The sequence below is a fragment of the Clavelina lepadiformis genome, chromosome 6 (genome assembly GCF_947623445.1).
Source record: "Clavelina lepadiformis chromosome 6, kaClaLepa1.1, whole genome shotgun sequence".
NCBI classification, from domain to species: Eukaryota; Metazoa; Chordata; class Ascidiacea; order Aplousobranchia; family Clavelinidae; genus Clavelina; species Clavelina lepadiformis.
In genome coordinates this window covers 16,534,854-16,551,171 of record NC_135245.1, presented here as the reverse complement: position 1 = coordinate 16,551,171, position 16,318 = coordinate 16,534,854, and the positions used below count along the sequence as shown (strand labels likewise).

Genomic DNA, 16,318 nt, shown 5'->3' with positions numbered 1-16,318 from the left:
TAGCTCCAGAAACGTCCCACAGCGTGCCGGTTAGTCGAGATTTTATGCTGATATAGATCTGGGCCGAAACAATCGGTTAAATGACCATCACAGCTTAATTATACTCAGACAGCCAAGTTCTCTTCTAATTACTAGTTTTATTTACTTCAATCTTGTCAGTATTTTGCCAGCTCTGTTTGCGGCTTCTCAGCCCATCGTGTGTTCGTCACTTGCGTCACATGGTCTATATGTTTGATCTGGTTTTGACATGAACAGCTGGCGTTGGTGATGTTCCACTCGCACTTTGATATATTGCATTGATTGCTATATGGTCATAGATGCAGATATATATTTACAAGAGCCTTGATTTTGCAAACTCGGCGTTGTTATGGTATAACTAGTTTTCTTGCTTTCACAAACTACAACTGACTGTAAGAAACCAGAAGCAAGCAACAGGCAATATATGTATAATATTTGTCAAGGACGGATATAGCACTGCGTGTTACACCTTGATGTGGCAAGGAGATTTGTGTAATAAGAAGAAACGTTGAAAAACCATGATTTTTAAAGACACGGATTCAGGACTAGCCTGTAAAGCGCTGGGCGAGGCTAGCAGACAAAAAGGACAGATGATAATAGTGCATAAAATGTGGCGAATAAAACAAATACGCACTAAATAAAATCGACAGTTTCATTAAAACTTTACACAATAAAACGGGCATCAAGACAGATTCACTGTCCGAAAAGGCTACCATTAAAATACAGTGTAAAACGACAGGTGGGCCAAGCAATCAGTAAGCTGTCGCGCTCGGAGCTGGACATACCATAGCCGTTAGTCATTAAAATTGGCAAAAAAACATTTTCCGAAACGTTTGCGATCAAAACAAAGTAACGTATGAATGTTCACGAGGCTCGAAAGAGAAACAAGGCACCAACGCGTCATTAAATGAGTCGCGATTTTCGTAAAAAAGATATGAGGATATTGTAAACGAAGTTATACTGGGAGAAGGTCTGGACCATGTGCATTCTTTGTTCACGCAAAGTGGTGAGCATTTCGGGCACTGTCGTGTCCTGGAAAAAAACAAAACGCATTATAATTTGAATAGTGTAAAAATGCTTGTAGCTTTAGCTTTAATTCTGTAATGAACGAGACAAAAAATTATTTGTCATGCAACAAGATTCCTTTTCCTCACCTGATTGTGCTCAAGGCATTGCACCATTAGTTCAGCAAGAATAAGAACACCGGTTCGGCCTGATCCCGAGGAACACTGCACAAGAACAGGGCGTGATCTCGCGTATTCTGTGTTCTCTTGGGCCAGCCTTCGAACTGATTCCAATTCCTTTACAAATGCTGAAAATGCAGCGTGTAACAGCTGTGATTTGTGTGCGCGAAATCACATGAAGACGTGAACTGCCCAAAACGCTTATACCATTTTTTTTCAGTACACCTGAAGAAGCATGCTTAATTGCTTATGCTTGCGAAAGCTCGTGTCCAAAAATATAAAGTTAACCTTAACAGTGCCAAACTATCCTGTTTCTTATGTTACCAAGTTATAGGTAACACTTTTCCAAATTTATTTGAACAACTTAATAAAAGCAACCACAACGCGCTTTGCACTCGACGCAATATAGGCGCCTATTATCATGAACTGCCGAAACCTGGAAAACATCACTCACCCAAAAAGTCGTCCGTTTCTTTGGGCACGCCGGTCTCAGGCCATCCGAGGTACTGTAGCATCCACACTGTTCTGGCTTCGTTGCTGCCCACTTTCTCCAGCACTAAGTTCCGGGTTGTGCGGCTCTGATGGTCGCTGGATGGCGAACAGTTATCGAAACGACACATGACGCGGTAATTACCGAATGCTGCATAAGGGATGTCTGGGTTATCGTCAGAATTTGGCCAATATCTTGCGCACCGGGGTTTCCCGTGTTCCTGCGACATAAACCGGTTTTAGTCATTCGAGACGAAGACTCAAAACTTCAGGTACCTGTGGTTTTGGCGATTCGATTAGGAGGGGCGGGAAAGAGATTAACAATAAATAACGTTAAAACAATGCTGGTGTAGATATGGAGCAAACCAAAACGATGGTCAACAGTGCCAAGCTTTCTTCAACACTATTGTAAACGGTTTGGCAAATGTCTGAGGGAAATATACATTATATTTTTTTACATTGTAAAAAATCCTTCAATTTTTACATTGTTTACATCTAAATATATTATAATTCATAATAAAAAACGGCACTCCACGACCACGCTAAATAACCACAAACTAATTCATGAAGCAATAACACCGGTATCGGCCGCGAACATACCTAACATCAAACGGTCATAAATCATGAAATAATGTAATTCGATACGGTGGTTAAAAACACGCCATTGCGGTTAGAGACGTAACGCGGCGAGATCTCGAAGTGAGCGATTTCCCTTATCACTTACAATTTCTTTGGTGATAAGGACAATGATGGAGGTGCGGTTTCGCCAGACCATGTCCCACATTTCGTTTTGGTGGTTTTCTAAAGGAGTTTGCGCGGCAATGTAATGCCACTGCTCGCCTGCTACAACGCTCTGTATTAAAAACATGCGTGTTAGGGTGCTTAGGCTGTATACGATAGTAAAACCAGTAGTTCAGACAAGAAAAATAATGACGTGCTCATCTAAATACAGTCTCTTTTTCTCATCTCACTGTACTTGTCTGTCTGTGTTATATTTTGACTTTTAGATATATTAAAAACCCGAACCTTTACGTGTGAAGCGTTAATGTAGCCACATGGGTTATCGATTGAAGGGGAAACTTCAACACGGCAGTCGCTGTAGGGCACCACTTCCTTGATCCTATCCCTGGAAGCCAAGTGCTCCAGTTCGAATTCTGCCCTCGTTCGTGGGATCTGGTCGTATTCCGTCAATACGTGACCTTCTTCGACCTTGGCTTCAAGATTAAGCGCCTGAGAATTAATTGCATTCAGGGTAAATCGAATCAGTCAATATCGTCTTGGAATATGACACTTTATTGACACTGGTAAAATAGAACTAAAAGTAGTCACAATACTGAAACCAGACGAAAAGCAGTTTATAACGAGTTTAATTTTTAAACCATTGGCGGCATAATCTCCTAAATAGGCTTCGATAAAAGCGAGGTCAAATAAATTGATCATTCGCGAATGTTGAAAATTTCATATATACCCGTTCGTCATGTTCCCCTTTGGCTGGCGATGATGAACCCTTGTTAACGTTGAGTCCGTTCATTGCAGCGAATTTCAGCGGCGCCATTTTTCGGATTGTTGACCTTCTGGCGTGTTGAAATAATTCACTGCAAAGATTAACAGCCATCGTAAAACTCAACGCTTAGCTAAATATTTTGCTCATTGCTTTAGCTTTGTGACAAGACTTTACCCGCTCTCGACTATTTCTTCTTCTACGTCTTCGACTTGCAAATCGTTATCTGGAAAAAAGATTGTCTTTAAATGGTGTAAAACAGAAAGAATGAGACGTTTCACGGGATTGTTAATAAAGACCACATGACTGTAACGATTTGTACGTAGCTTACCTTTTGTGATAGTACTTGGTGATGGGGTATGGTACGGGGGAGGAGGACCCCTATTCTGGCTTGGGGGTTCTTCTTGGGATAAGAATATCTCGCCGTTTTGTGGAATAAATGTCTTTGGTTCTTTATGAGTGTTATAAGCTTCAAGCTCCCCATGAGGGGCGTAGTTGTTTGAATAGGACTGAGGGCTATTGTGCAGGATAAAATTTTGCGGGTCACTGCTGTGGGTGAAACTGCCGGGCTTATTGTGGTGGATAAAGTTTTGAGGGTTGCCTTGTGAGGCAGCATTTTTTGGGTCTGTGTGCTGAGGTTCACTTTCGGGTTGAACAAACTTTTTTGGGTAAGGGGGTGGGGGTATAATTTCCTTGACCTTTTGGGTTCCACCTTGATCAGCACCCTGGAGGTAACCAGCTATGTTGAGCTGCTGCATGGATTGGACTAAACGGTTCGAAGGGCCGAGATGTGCTTGTTCTGGTCCGAGATACTCTTGACTGCGGTTGGTTCGAACTTGTCGCATCGCTGTCAAGAATGTAAATATAAATAATGTATATGGCATATAACATGACTATAGCTGGATACTTTATGACTATAATTTCCGCTAAGCAACTGTTACTATTACTATGTAAGCAATGGTTGATATTATTAGCTATGTTAACGTGAATCAATTCAACTGATGGTAAATCGAGCTTGTGAAACCGCAATGACAGCATAAGTGAAAGATTACAAACCTTGATCTTGCAGCTGTTGTGACAACAAATAATCCGACGTCACCTCGCTATCACTGTCGCTACTGTAGACCAACATGGTGGCATTTGATGGAGCTTTCGAGTGATGGTATTCCACCTGCTGTAGCAGAAGGAAGTAAGGATGATAAATTCCGTAATACTTAATCAAAAAATATTAACATACTAGTGGGTCCAGTGGTAAAATTTTTTTGTTTTAATTTTGACCATGATGAAAATAATGCTACTTGCTTTATGTGTAGATTGATTCTGCCTCAAAACAACTTCACTTTCACGATAGTTGTGGTAGCGTTGTTGGCTTTTTTGTTCTAAAAAGTATATTACATATTCTGCACATTCGAAAAGCTTGTTCAAAATTTGCAATCATATAGATAAATATTATTTACAATACACGAACTGCTAATTAAGCTTTTATCTAGGGTACCTTTAAATACTGCAGGAATTCTGGAGTTACTTCCATAATTTTGTTCCGCATCCTCCTCCTGAATTAAACGCTCTCTGCTACCTGCCAGTGGTCGCTTATATGGTTTACTGTAGCTTGTAACGTCGTTGGCGGGATTATGGTGGGCATAGGACACTTGTTCCAAATAAGCTTGAACCTAGAGTATTTAAAGCGTGTTTCTGATACCCAAACAAAGCTTTTATGTTGAAGCCTGCATTAAAAACAGAGAAAAAAATGCTTTAAAAAATTTCCAATCTACATACATTCTGTTCTGGGGTTTGCTCCCGCTGTGAGATGCTTCTGTTTTCTATTCGATCAAAACTGGAAGAACTTGGAACAACCTGTTGATGAAATTAAAAGTATCTCATCAATGTCCATGTGTAATTTGAACAATATCTTAGTAGCAGAATTTGATGTGTGCAGTGTATTCATTCCATGTCGGTGAGTTTCTGACCTCCAAACTTACTTGGGAATGTGGATCTGATATCATCATTACACGTTCTGGAGACTGTGTCAAGTGGTTTATCGCACCATGCACAAGTATCTTAAAAAGATAAAAAAAACATTTACTTTAACTGTATAATTTTTGCATTTCGTAGAGAAAATAAACAATAAAGCACAACGTGACAATTTTGACAGACATAGCCATCAAAACTATAGTTAACGCTGCACAGGAGCTTCCAACAGCAAAATAACCTGTTGTTGCTGGTTGTAAGTATCTTCAGCATACGACTCCACTGGTGGAAGTGGTCGGTGCAGCCTTGACGGTTGGCCTCCTGCGTTATCCAAATGTAGATCGGGGCTACTTGCCGACACAGCATTTTGTCGATGGACGCTAAGATCGGGGGTGCTTGTACTGGCAGCACCTTGATGTGTATTCGGAGTGGGTTTGGCAAAATGACGATAAAGTTGCATTTCAGAGACAAACATTGGTTTCTGTTGCTGCAAGATTAAAAGAGTTGCTTATAAATGTAGGCAAATATAAATGATTAAATAGCTAGACGAAAAACAAACAACAAATGGTATACTCACTATGGCACATGCTTATGTTGAAGATATATATTCAAACGAAATTAAAAATTCCAAGAAAGTATTAAACACCGAATTAATTTTCGAAAAAGAAACAAGACTCAAAAACTTACGAACCTGTTGAACGGCCAACTCGGGAGTGCTGCCTGCCATAGCGCGAAGGTCACGGGCGTTATTTGCCCCTACAAATCGCATTTCAGTGACCTGCGACCCACCAGTGGGCGACAAAGACTCGTGTGACGTATCCCAGTGGATATGGGAAGGAACCTGGCCATTGGGATCTAGTGGCGGTTGGCTCCTTCTATAATGTAACGGTGGATGCTGCTGAGGGTATTGAGCATAATGAGGACCATATTTTGCTTGTTGCACAAGTTCTTGCTGAGAGTAGATCATGGAGTGGGGCCTTGGTTTGAGACTAGGTTGAGGTATGTCTGGCAGAGAAAAGACGAGTCCTTGCTTATATCTTTTGTTACTTATGTATGGATTATTTCGTTAAATTTTACTGAGGTACAATAACGATGCTGCAAACTTCATTAACAACAAAGATAAAAAATCAAAACTCTGGTCTGAAATAAATTTGTAGCACTTTGTCAACTGCAACTGCTATCTTTGTTGTTCTGTCTTAAATTACAATTTAGACTTATTGCATATATTCTGCCTTACTTGTTGACACGTGTTGTGGATTAGTAGATTGATGCACCATATTAGGGTTGTTTTCCAAGAAACTGGAATAACGCCGTCGTTGTCGTAAAGCAACATCGTAATCGGGTGATGGACGATAGATTGGCACTGCTATGCTCTGACCTGGCCTCTGATGGGAAGCATTTATGCTGAGGTTGCTGGAAAACGGAGACTTTTTAGCAACGAGGATATGATATTTTACTTTCACGAAAACAAAGACATTTACACTTTTAGAAGAATGAATACTAACTGCACAGCCACATCTTATGATCTCTGTTAAGGGAATAAATAGCACTGCGTTAAATCACAATGAATACAGTAGCATATAATCAAATTACCTTGTTGCTGGAGATGGCCGGCCCACATGTGATTGCGCTAATGAATTGATGCTTTGTAAGCTGTACATGCTGCCACCAAACCCGTTAGAATATCTAAGTTGAAAAATAGCACACATTTTGTGTTAATTATTGTAATACGAAAATAAACGTGTTTTAAAGCAATGGTAACTACAAATGTAACTTCATTTGTTACTTAGATGATGGGAGGATATACTGAGGGTCATTACAAATAAAGTTACATCAAAGAAACATGGATTTTAATAATTGGCTTAATTGCCAGCATAACATACCCGGCTTCAGGTTGAGGTTGTTGGTTGAGGCTTGACTGTGACACGTAAGGATGGTCAAGGCTGGTTTCTGACGAATAATAACGTCTTATCTCATTTGAATTGTACAAGTGGATGTTCTCTACAATTGAGTGAAGAGTAAAATTTGTAAAAATAATAAAACACAACAGACTTTTGCACTAAATAAGATAATTTCGCTAGTGGCTGTAATTGTAACTGTTCCCTTTGCCAAATACACATAACATTTGATGCCTAAAATTAGAAATGGGAATCTAGAATACTCTTAATTTACCTTGTGATGAGACAAAGTCAGCACCAGCTTGCGCTGGCACCATTTGTTGTTTCATGTCGTCACTTTCCTGCATAAAATTTATGCTATTACAAAATGAAATACGCACATCAGTTAATCCATGTTTGATGTATAACCCACAGCAACGTAAATGATTACCATAACTATGAATATACTATGCAATGTCATGCCATGGAAAATAAGAAAGTGTTTAGTATCTAAAAGAATCTAGTTGTTCTCAAAAGCTTATATAGCTGATGAAGTTGCAAAAAGCTAAGCTAATTGCCTCATAAACATAATTAATACCGATATCATTTAAAGTATTTTGGAGAAAATTTGTTCTCACCGGTTACACCACACTTTGTTTTCAATGCCAAAATAATAAATGTTTAGGACTAACATAGCCTGAGGCTTCGGTGATGACCACACATGCGAATTAAAAAGTAAATATTAACACATTAGACATAACCCAAGAAGAACGAATAAAAATAATAATCTTAGCACTCTATTGAAGTATGATCATAGTCCAGTTCAAAACTAATATTTGTGATTTAAAAAGTTGGTACTTTAATGATGTTGGGTCATCTAAATGTCATGTGACCTCTGCAAATAAATTAAATGAAGCTTACCGTCTCAAGATTTCGTCTTAGTGTAGGCCGCCGTTGAATTATAGGTTCTTCTTCAGAATCAAGAGAAACTTGCCTATAATAGACAAAAATTACAACTTTCTATTTTGACATACCATTAAACACAAGTTTGGTATAAAACAAGCTTAATTGAGTTAACTCACACATGTCATTCTCATTTCAAGCCGTATTGATATAGAACGTATAACAGTACAGTATTAATAATAACAGGTGAATAAGGTGACTATTAACTAAGCACAAATGTCTCATATTTTGATAAAAGTGGGATAACCACGTCGGGTCAAGTATATTGGAAAAAACCCAAGTTGAAATTGTCAACAACTGTACCACTGTCTGGTTCGGACAAATAAGACAGAGATCACATAAATGATACAGAAAAAAGATAATGATATAACATATTTAATGTGCAATTACTGTCATATAACTTAGGTACTGTCATAACTTGTATAAACTATAATATCTAATTGACAAGCACTTGCCACACTTTGCTAAAGTATTTTCAGGCATTATAACCTTTAAACAGAAATGGAAAATAATTTTGAAGGCAGTTAAACGTAAAATCTTTTTGTAAGGGGTAAAAATGTTTGAGAAGTGGCTGGTCAACAAGCAAAGCTCTATGGTCACAATCATCACAACTTCATAAGTATGCTTAACATTTAACTCCAATTGTCTAAATCTAAGTTATCCCAAAACTAAATTTATCAGCTGTTATCACATCATAAAAAACAAGTTACAGAGTTTAATACACCGCTGACGCCAGAGTACATCTCTCAGTAATGGTACATGTCAAATCTTAAGGCAAAAGTCTAATACTAGCAGCTGGAAAGCTTATGGACGTTCGAGTAAAACATTAAGGGATATTTCACTTAAAATAATAAATCTTAACAGTAAAGCAAGCAAGAGGAGGAATGCAGGAGTGAAAATAAGTTCTCAACCATATACGTTGTAAAAATTTAAACTCTGTGTTGCATTAGCAAAGAGGATTAATACCTTGTGGTGTCTTTGTTTTGCTGATAAAATTTTTTTCTTGATTCACAGAGTCGCCACAAGTATTTAGCAGTGTCTGAGTCATCCTAATTTAAAAAGCGAATTAAAGTTAAGTCTGAAGATGTAAATAATATAAAATATATATATTTATTACACATAGTAATTTCAGTAACACTAATTTCATTACACAAGGTATCCACCATAGTTTTAGTTTTTAACTTTATTTCATAATATGCTTTACTCATGAATACACTAATACAAACCATATAATGCTTGTATCATGACAAAAATTTTAAAATATTTGCATTAAAAAAAACAAACTGTTAACTACACCCTTCTTCACACATAAAATCACAAAACACCAGGTTAGCAAGTAGTAAGATATTGAGGATGAAGATGATTTTGAATTTCTTTGAGGCCCTGAAAAATTTCAACCTACCATTTGAAATAAAAACAAGGATAGTGAAGAATCTTCTCGTCGAACCTCCAAGCTGAGTTGGTTCTTTGCATTGGCAATGTGTTCAATGGTTTGCCATTCATGGCATACAGATATAACCTTTGCTGGGTCATGTTGAACAGACTTTATCACAACACCAGCAAAGGAACAGCCAACTTCAACATCATTACCAAGCCCATTCTAAAACGTTTGATTTATAGTAAAAAATATTGCATACATGAATAATTGTTGGTTACAAAATTAAAAGGAAATTGTTCGTACATGATATCAACACCCCGAAAAGTTAAAATAAATCTGCAAGCGTAACAACAAAATAAAAAGTCAGCTAAAAAATGTAATGAATTGTAAAGCAACAAAACTGACCAGTATTAGACCTATACACTGTGTGCATAGCTTCTAGCCGCAAAACTGATTTTAGATCAGAATTATTGAGAATAGTACCACAGCTGCGTTTGCCGCTTTAATTGAAAATAGTTTAAACCGACCTTGGCATGATACATATCCTCGCTGAATCCAACTAAATGGATTGCTTTCAATATGTAGTTATACTCAGCATCGGAAGGAGATAAGCCTCTGAAATACAAACACAAAAAGAGATTAACCTTTGTTGGACAAAAATGCCACTTAAAGTTTGAATGCCCATTGATTGACATTAGCATTGGAAAGTGATGAACCTATTATATGTATTTATGTGATCTAAGCCAAAATAAAGAAACCTTTAAAGTAATTAAAAGTATTACAGCAGAATCCTGGTATATATAAACCATCCACGGAACCGGGATCGTTGTCAAATGGTTATGGTGGTGGGGTAGTCACGGTAATGAAACAGAATGTATCACGATAAAATAAAACAGTAAATATTCCAGCCCCTCGTTTACATAGTCGTGATTTTGTGGTTAGGTCGGATCGGAGAGATCATTAACTGGGGTTCTACTGTATATTATACAATATATTCATGAGAAAACACCAAAAATCTAGGTTGCAATAAAACCAAAGTACAAGTTCGCCTAAAGTAGGTCAGAATAAGACTGAATGCAATAGAAATAACATCAAATCTGTTTCTACTTCAAACAAAATGGTTAAGAAAAAACCTAATCCAGTAACATACATTTTATTCCAGTACATTACTTGTGTATTTTCCTTAGTTCTTTAAGATGGTGTCCAAAATAAACATTGTAACTAGCAAGTAGCAACTGTAACTTTTATGAAATATAAATCCTAATACAAATTCTCTGATAGACTTCACACAATTGAACCAGTCAATAAAGTATCCAATATGCCTTGCTATTTGATTATAAATTGAAAACAAGCAATATTATTGTAGCTTTAACCAAATCAAAAGCTTTACAAAGGAGCAGGAGCGTTCATAAAACTGATATTTGCCAGTGGTAAACAAGAGTCATGTGGAAATTCCTTAGCGATGACAAATGAAATAGCACCCATTTAGTACCAGTCCTGGACAATTGCCTAAGCAAGTTTCCAAAAATGTGGAAAATAACCTCACGTAATATTGCCTCCAACAGCCCACGCGATTAATATAAATTTTAACATCTGTAAAGTTTAAACAATTCATCATAAGCACTTAATTGACAAATATGAGGTGGCGTCATGTGGCATAAAGACGTCAGCACAGAGGAATTTCCATTACACACTCAACAAACAAAGATGTGGTAAAAGTGCAAACAATGTGTACCTGACAAGTTGTTTTCATATCCAAGAGTGTGACTGGCAAAGAATACTTTTTGGAAAATGTTAAGCATTTTAGTACAATGTAGCAAAAAAAAGCTTTATTTAAGCATTTTAACATCATGTGCATATATAAAAGAACTAGAATTGGATAACTAAAGGTCTACAAATAATGATGTTGGTATTGGATGGATGAAAACAAATTTATACACAGATACACATTTTATATATCCGTAAGAAATTTTACCAGCGATACAAATACAGAGCGGATAAGGATCTCACTGTGGCTTAGTATGACAAAAGCATAATAAATAGAAATCAAATCTAAAACAAAAAACAAGCCAGTTATTCAATCTATTAATCTTGAATACTTAACCATTAAATGATTGCCAAACCCTATTTAAAACTATGTATCGTTTCAGTTCCCTTATTTTATGAGAAGAATGTGTATGCATGTAAAAGATTTTATTACATACCCACATAAGATGGAATTTCAAACAATGTTTAGCTTGTGTGAAATCTGCATTTGCACATTGTGCACACCCCCACAACCATGTAGTAACAAGCCGTTTCATAATCTAATATACATACTCAATAGAAGTATATAAACATATCATATAATATACCTCGGCCTCATAATTTAAAAAGAAGACTCGGCTGACAAAAAATAGTGCATCAATGCAGCAAAACTAACCTGTGTCTTTTATGACATTCAATAGTCCTACTTGTAAGGGAATCAAGGTGTTCTTGGTTCGTTGTTGGGTCCTAAGAAAATAAAATCAATTACACATTACTTTATTACACATGGGCCATGGCCAAGAATAACACAAAGGACATTTGGTAAAAGTAAAGATACTAGAAGGCTTCATAGAAAAAAATAAGGCCTTAAAAACTATTTTTCTGTCAGACTGTTTGCTCACCATTGCTGGTAATATAATTTAAATTTGTTTTAAATATGTATAACACACAGTGTAACAAATCATACCGAGATGAAATAGCGGCCACAGTACAATATACATGTTTCCTGTTATTTTGAACAAATGCACTTGAAAATCACAAGATTCTTACACAGCACATTGTTATTTTACTACGTTCAATAACTTACCTCAGGAAATAAAATATAATCACGAAAATATCCCACAATGTGTGTGCCAGGGTCATGGTCGCCAAATTCAGCTAGAAAAGATGGGCAACAGTTAATAATGCCACTTTAAAATATCTGTTTAACAGTCTACTACCTGACTTTTCTCTGCATGAAAAGCTATTTCAACAAACCTAATATATATAAACAAGCACTTTTTGCAATATATTTAACTACAAAAGATATAAATAGAATAAAAAAACTATTTTCAGTGAAATGCACAACATTTTCGACAAGCAACATATTATAATCTATAATGGATACCATATTTCAGTGCAGAGTACAGTATTATCATCAATGACTGATGTGCATGGGTTATAGCAGCAGCTTGCAAGCGCTGGAGGCGTAGTGATATATGTTAAAGGGGGTTATGGGTGCATGGCACCTCGTAAAAATTTTTCCTTTTATTCGAAACGCAGTTTGTCAGTAAGTTTGCAAAAATTGGCTACTTCTTTGCAGCAATTGATTAGAACTTTTCTACTGTCTTATAACAGATAACATTTTATGCTAATATACACAAAACAAAATATACGGATGGTTACCCTAGCTATAAATAACCAAAGATGTTTGAAAAATTTTAGTTTGTGAACTGTCACAATCTCGCAGATGATTAAAACCAAGAGCATTAAGACAATATAGGCTGACACAGGTGTAACTTTGACAAGCACAGCATTTCTTAAAGCAGGGGTCACCACTCAAATTTCGGTCGCCTGAACCCGGACCAGATATACTAGTCTCAGGGGTGTTCAAATGATTTCTGCCATGATCCACCACAACCAAACCTGACAACGTGGTGATCCACTAAATACGAATAGTAAACATATTGGACATGCTTTAATTTTAAGGGTGCTTTATTTATGTAAATGTACCCTACATTGTAGGGCCTACAACATATTTATAACTTTGTAAAAGTCCAAAGTGAAGTGTGCTATAGCTGCAACACTGTTTCAAGACTACATTGGAAGATCCAGATAAAAAGTTGAAAAGATCCGGATCCGGATCGAGATCCGCCATTTGAACACCCCTGTACTAGTGGATTGCGAATATGTTTTGCTCAGAAGCAACCATAGCTATTATAGTTACGTAAATGGATAAGCCTAATAATAGTTATCATATATTGTGTCTAGCTATTTTGGTGTTGGTCCCTTAGTTCCACTTGGAACCATCGAGGCACCTTCAAAACAACTAGTGTTAGTCGTGTACAACTTCTCTCAATTTTATGCGATCAAACTATTTTACCAACAATTTTTTGTTGCACAAAACTTTGGTTGAGAAACACAAAATCATGAAACTAAACTGGTCTATTAATTTCACAAAAAAAGCCAAATGATATGCCAAAGTACTATGTTTTAGTAAATACTTACACTCAACAAGATTCTAATGTATATTACTGACCACTGCCATCTACAAGATTGTGCAACCAAAATGCTCAGTACCATGGAATATATACGTATACAAATATACAACTAATAACTGACACAAAGTTAGAGTAGCAACACACAGGGTTAAAAACAAAACATATGGTGAGCTTCACATTGTGGTCACCCACTGAATCAAAAATGCAAAAGTACAGACATAATAGTTATTATATTTTAATAAACCTGAGCATAGAAAAATGACAAGCAAAATATACAATTAAAAAAATAATATACTGAGTGTCCACAAAGTCCATACTTTTTTTCAAATTGTCAAAAAACTTTGTAGAGAACCAGTAAATTGCATATATCCTTGAATCGCTAATGAGGGAAGTAATTAAAAGAGGTGAAGCAAGAATATTTCCTGTAATAGTCTACTGAGGAAACAAGCTTAACAGAAATATCCTCTCAAGTAGTTTCGGGTAGATAAAGACATCAGAATGTATGAAAATAGGATTTAACTCGCTTTCTAAACTTTTATAACGGAATTATTACTTATAATACTCCACAGAGCAAAAAATGTACCAGTGGTTTAAATCATAGGTAACTGGTTTAGCACATGAACCTCTGTAAACTTTGACAAACATAAAATACCTTGTAATACATAACTTGCCAGCTCCACCACTTCTTCATTATTACATTGCAAGAATCCATTAATTACATTGTTTTTCAATTGCAAATAGAAGAGGTACCTGCATTATGCAATGGGAATTTTTGTATAGGTATGAAACAGCAAACAAATGCAAATACAGTATAGCCTAATTGATTAAACTTTAAAATATGAAAAATAAAATGTAAAACCAGATTTACTAAATGAAACTCAAAGGAAACTAAGTGAAATGAGGATGCTTCAAACCTGGTTATTTCCTGTTGAAGACTATCTATGTTTGCAACGTAAAACATTACTCCAAAATACAAGTTGGGTTCAAGAGCATTTTTATCAACCTGCTTCTTGAGTGGTTTATCAAGTTCCACCCATCGTATTTTGCTTTGCTTGTTGAAATAATGCAAACCAAAATACTTCACCTGTGAAATAAAAAATGTGATTTTGCTGGTAAAATGTCTCAAGTAAACCTTTTGAGACTTTCAAGAACTAATGCAGAATGTCCATTATTTCCAACATCATGGAAAAAAGTTGTATGGCTGTATGATACACTACTGTACTTCTTTTAGTTCCAGCTTCTGTGCTACCGCATTCAAACAATCATTGCCTGTGTTTTCAACTGTTAGAGTGTACTCCATAGGTGTGTTGTCCAGCAACTGAACATGAATCTGCAACAAAATAAATCTGACAATGCAAGCAAATGGATATCATGATAAAATGAGCTTATTAAATAAAAACAGGAAACAAAGTTCAATTTATTCGTCTACAAACTTATGAGCAATGAAAATAACTTCATAATAAACATAACTTACCAAAAACGAATTCTTGTGCGATAATATGTATCGACCACGCTTTAATTTAATTCCAAACGGCATGATTACCGAATTTAGAGCTTTATCTAGCATTGGCATGAAACACACAGCATGTACATACGATTATTCACCCTAATGAACTTTACAACTCTAAATCATTATAATAACTTTTGAACTGCATAAATAATAACAATTTCAAACTGTTTTATTTGTTTGGGTGACACATTTCGAATACAAATTACACAAAAAATAAATGTAAAATGCGATTTGTGTTTGACACAATACGGTCAAAAAGCAGGCTTCAAGCTGCAATATGTTTTTTAACTGCTGTTCAACACAAAATCTTACATAAAAAACTGTTACCGAAAATTTATGAATTAAAGCACTCATATTCAGGTAGCCTACTCTCAGCTTAAAAATTATGTTAAGCTGTACGACGAATTTGTCTTTACTGCTGAAATTTACATGTCGCTCTTTTTCAAAAGCACAAGGAGAAATTCCGACAAACTAAGTCTGGACTCTGGAGTCACCTTATGATCAATGATCATTGATCAATGATCAACCGTAACCTTTCACTCTGTCCTGGGCCACCCTAGCGCGCTAATACTCCCTTTTCAGTTCTAGCAGCGTGCAATCATAACGATCACTGGGCATAACAACATTCAGCGAAACCGAAGAAATCTATCATATGTGCGGATGAATATCTTCAACGGAATGTGCGGAATTATCAAAACAACAAATAGCTCCACAGTATCGTCTCGCGGACAGTAATAAAACATTAAATTTTATTAGATTATGACAGGGTTGTAACCAAGTCATTTATTTCTAACTCGGGTCAAGTCGAGTCATTTTGAGTTGAGACTCGAGTCAAGTCGAGTCAATACCTTGCAACGTAAAAAATATTTTGACGTCACATTATGCGTTGCGTTAAATTGGTTGCTCAAAGGTAATTTGGCAGTGATTTACTCAAGTGATGTATTTACATATAATGCTAAATATTTCCAAACATTATCTGGGAAGATATGGCTATCTTTTGCCAACAGTTTGCGTAGCATGCTAAACGTCGTTCTACAGTGCATGAAGTTGATTGGCAATTTAACAATTTGGAATTGATTTCCGGGTCATTTCTACAATTACTTTTAGGGCACTATTCAGTTCGAATTAGTGATCCAAATACAATTTTGCGCAATACTTGACAAAAGTTGCAGTAAAACGTTGCATGTAAAAAAGAAATAAGTTG

At 36.3% G+C, this 16,318-nt stretch overlaps 1 protein-coding gene across 2 annotated transcripts; it reads right to left on the bottom strand.

Moving 5' to 3' along the window:
- Positions 1-429: 429 nt before the first annotated feature.
- LOC143462175 (tyrosine-protein phosphatase non-receptor type 14-like) lies at positions 430-15,268 on the bottom strand. Of its 2 annotated transcripts, none has more exons than XM_076960225.1 (29): positions 15,079-15,268; positions 14,827-14,934; positions 14,519-14,688; positions 14,257-14,354; positions 12,212-12,282; positions 11,801-11,871; positions 9,906-9,993; positions 9,403-9,600; positions 8,967-9,049; positions 7,959-8,031; positions 7,333-7,399; positions 7,044-7,161; positions 6,754-6,846; positions 6,398-6,573; positions 5,852-6,165; positions 5,402-5,647; positions 5,172-5,249; positions 4,969-5,046; positions 4,688-4,862; positions 4,495-4,571; positions 4,249-4,366; positions 3,524-4,039; positions 3,370-3,418; positions 3,160-3,286; positions 2,718-2,921; positions 2,416-2,544; positions 1,657-1,912; positions 1,173-1,330; positions 430-1,050 (listed from the first exon to the last, which is right to left on the bottom strand). In XM_076960225.1, the coding sequence occupies exons 1-29, from the start codon at positions 15,175-15,177 to the stop codon at positions 922-924; spliced, it is 4,167 nt and encodes a 1,388-aa protein (XP_076816340.1). In that variant the 5' UTR covers positions 15,178-15,268; the 3' UTR covers positions 430-921. The 2 variants fall into 2 exon arrangements, with proteins under 2 accessions (XP_076816340.1, XP_076816342.1); XM_076960227.1 differs by having other exon boundaries at positions 4,249-4,363.
- Between the last annotated feature and the right edge of the window lie 1,050 nt (positions 15,269-16,318).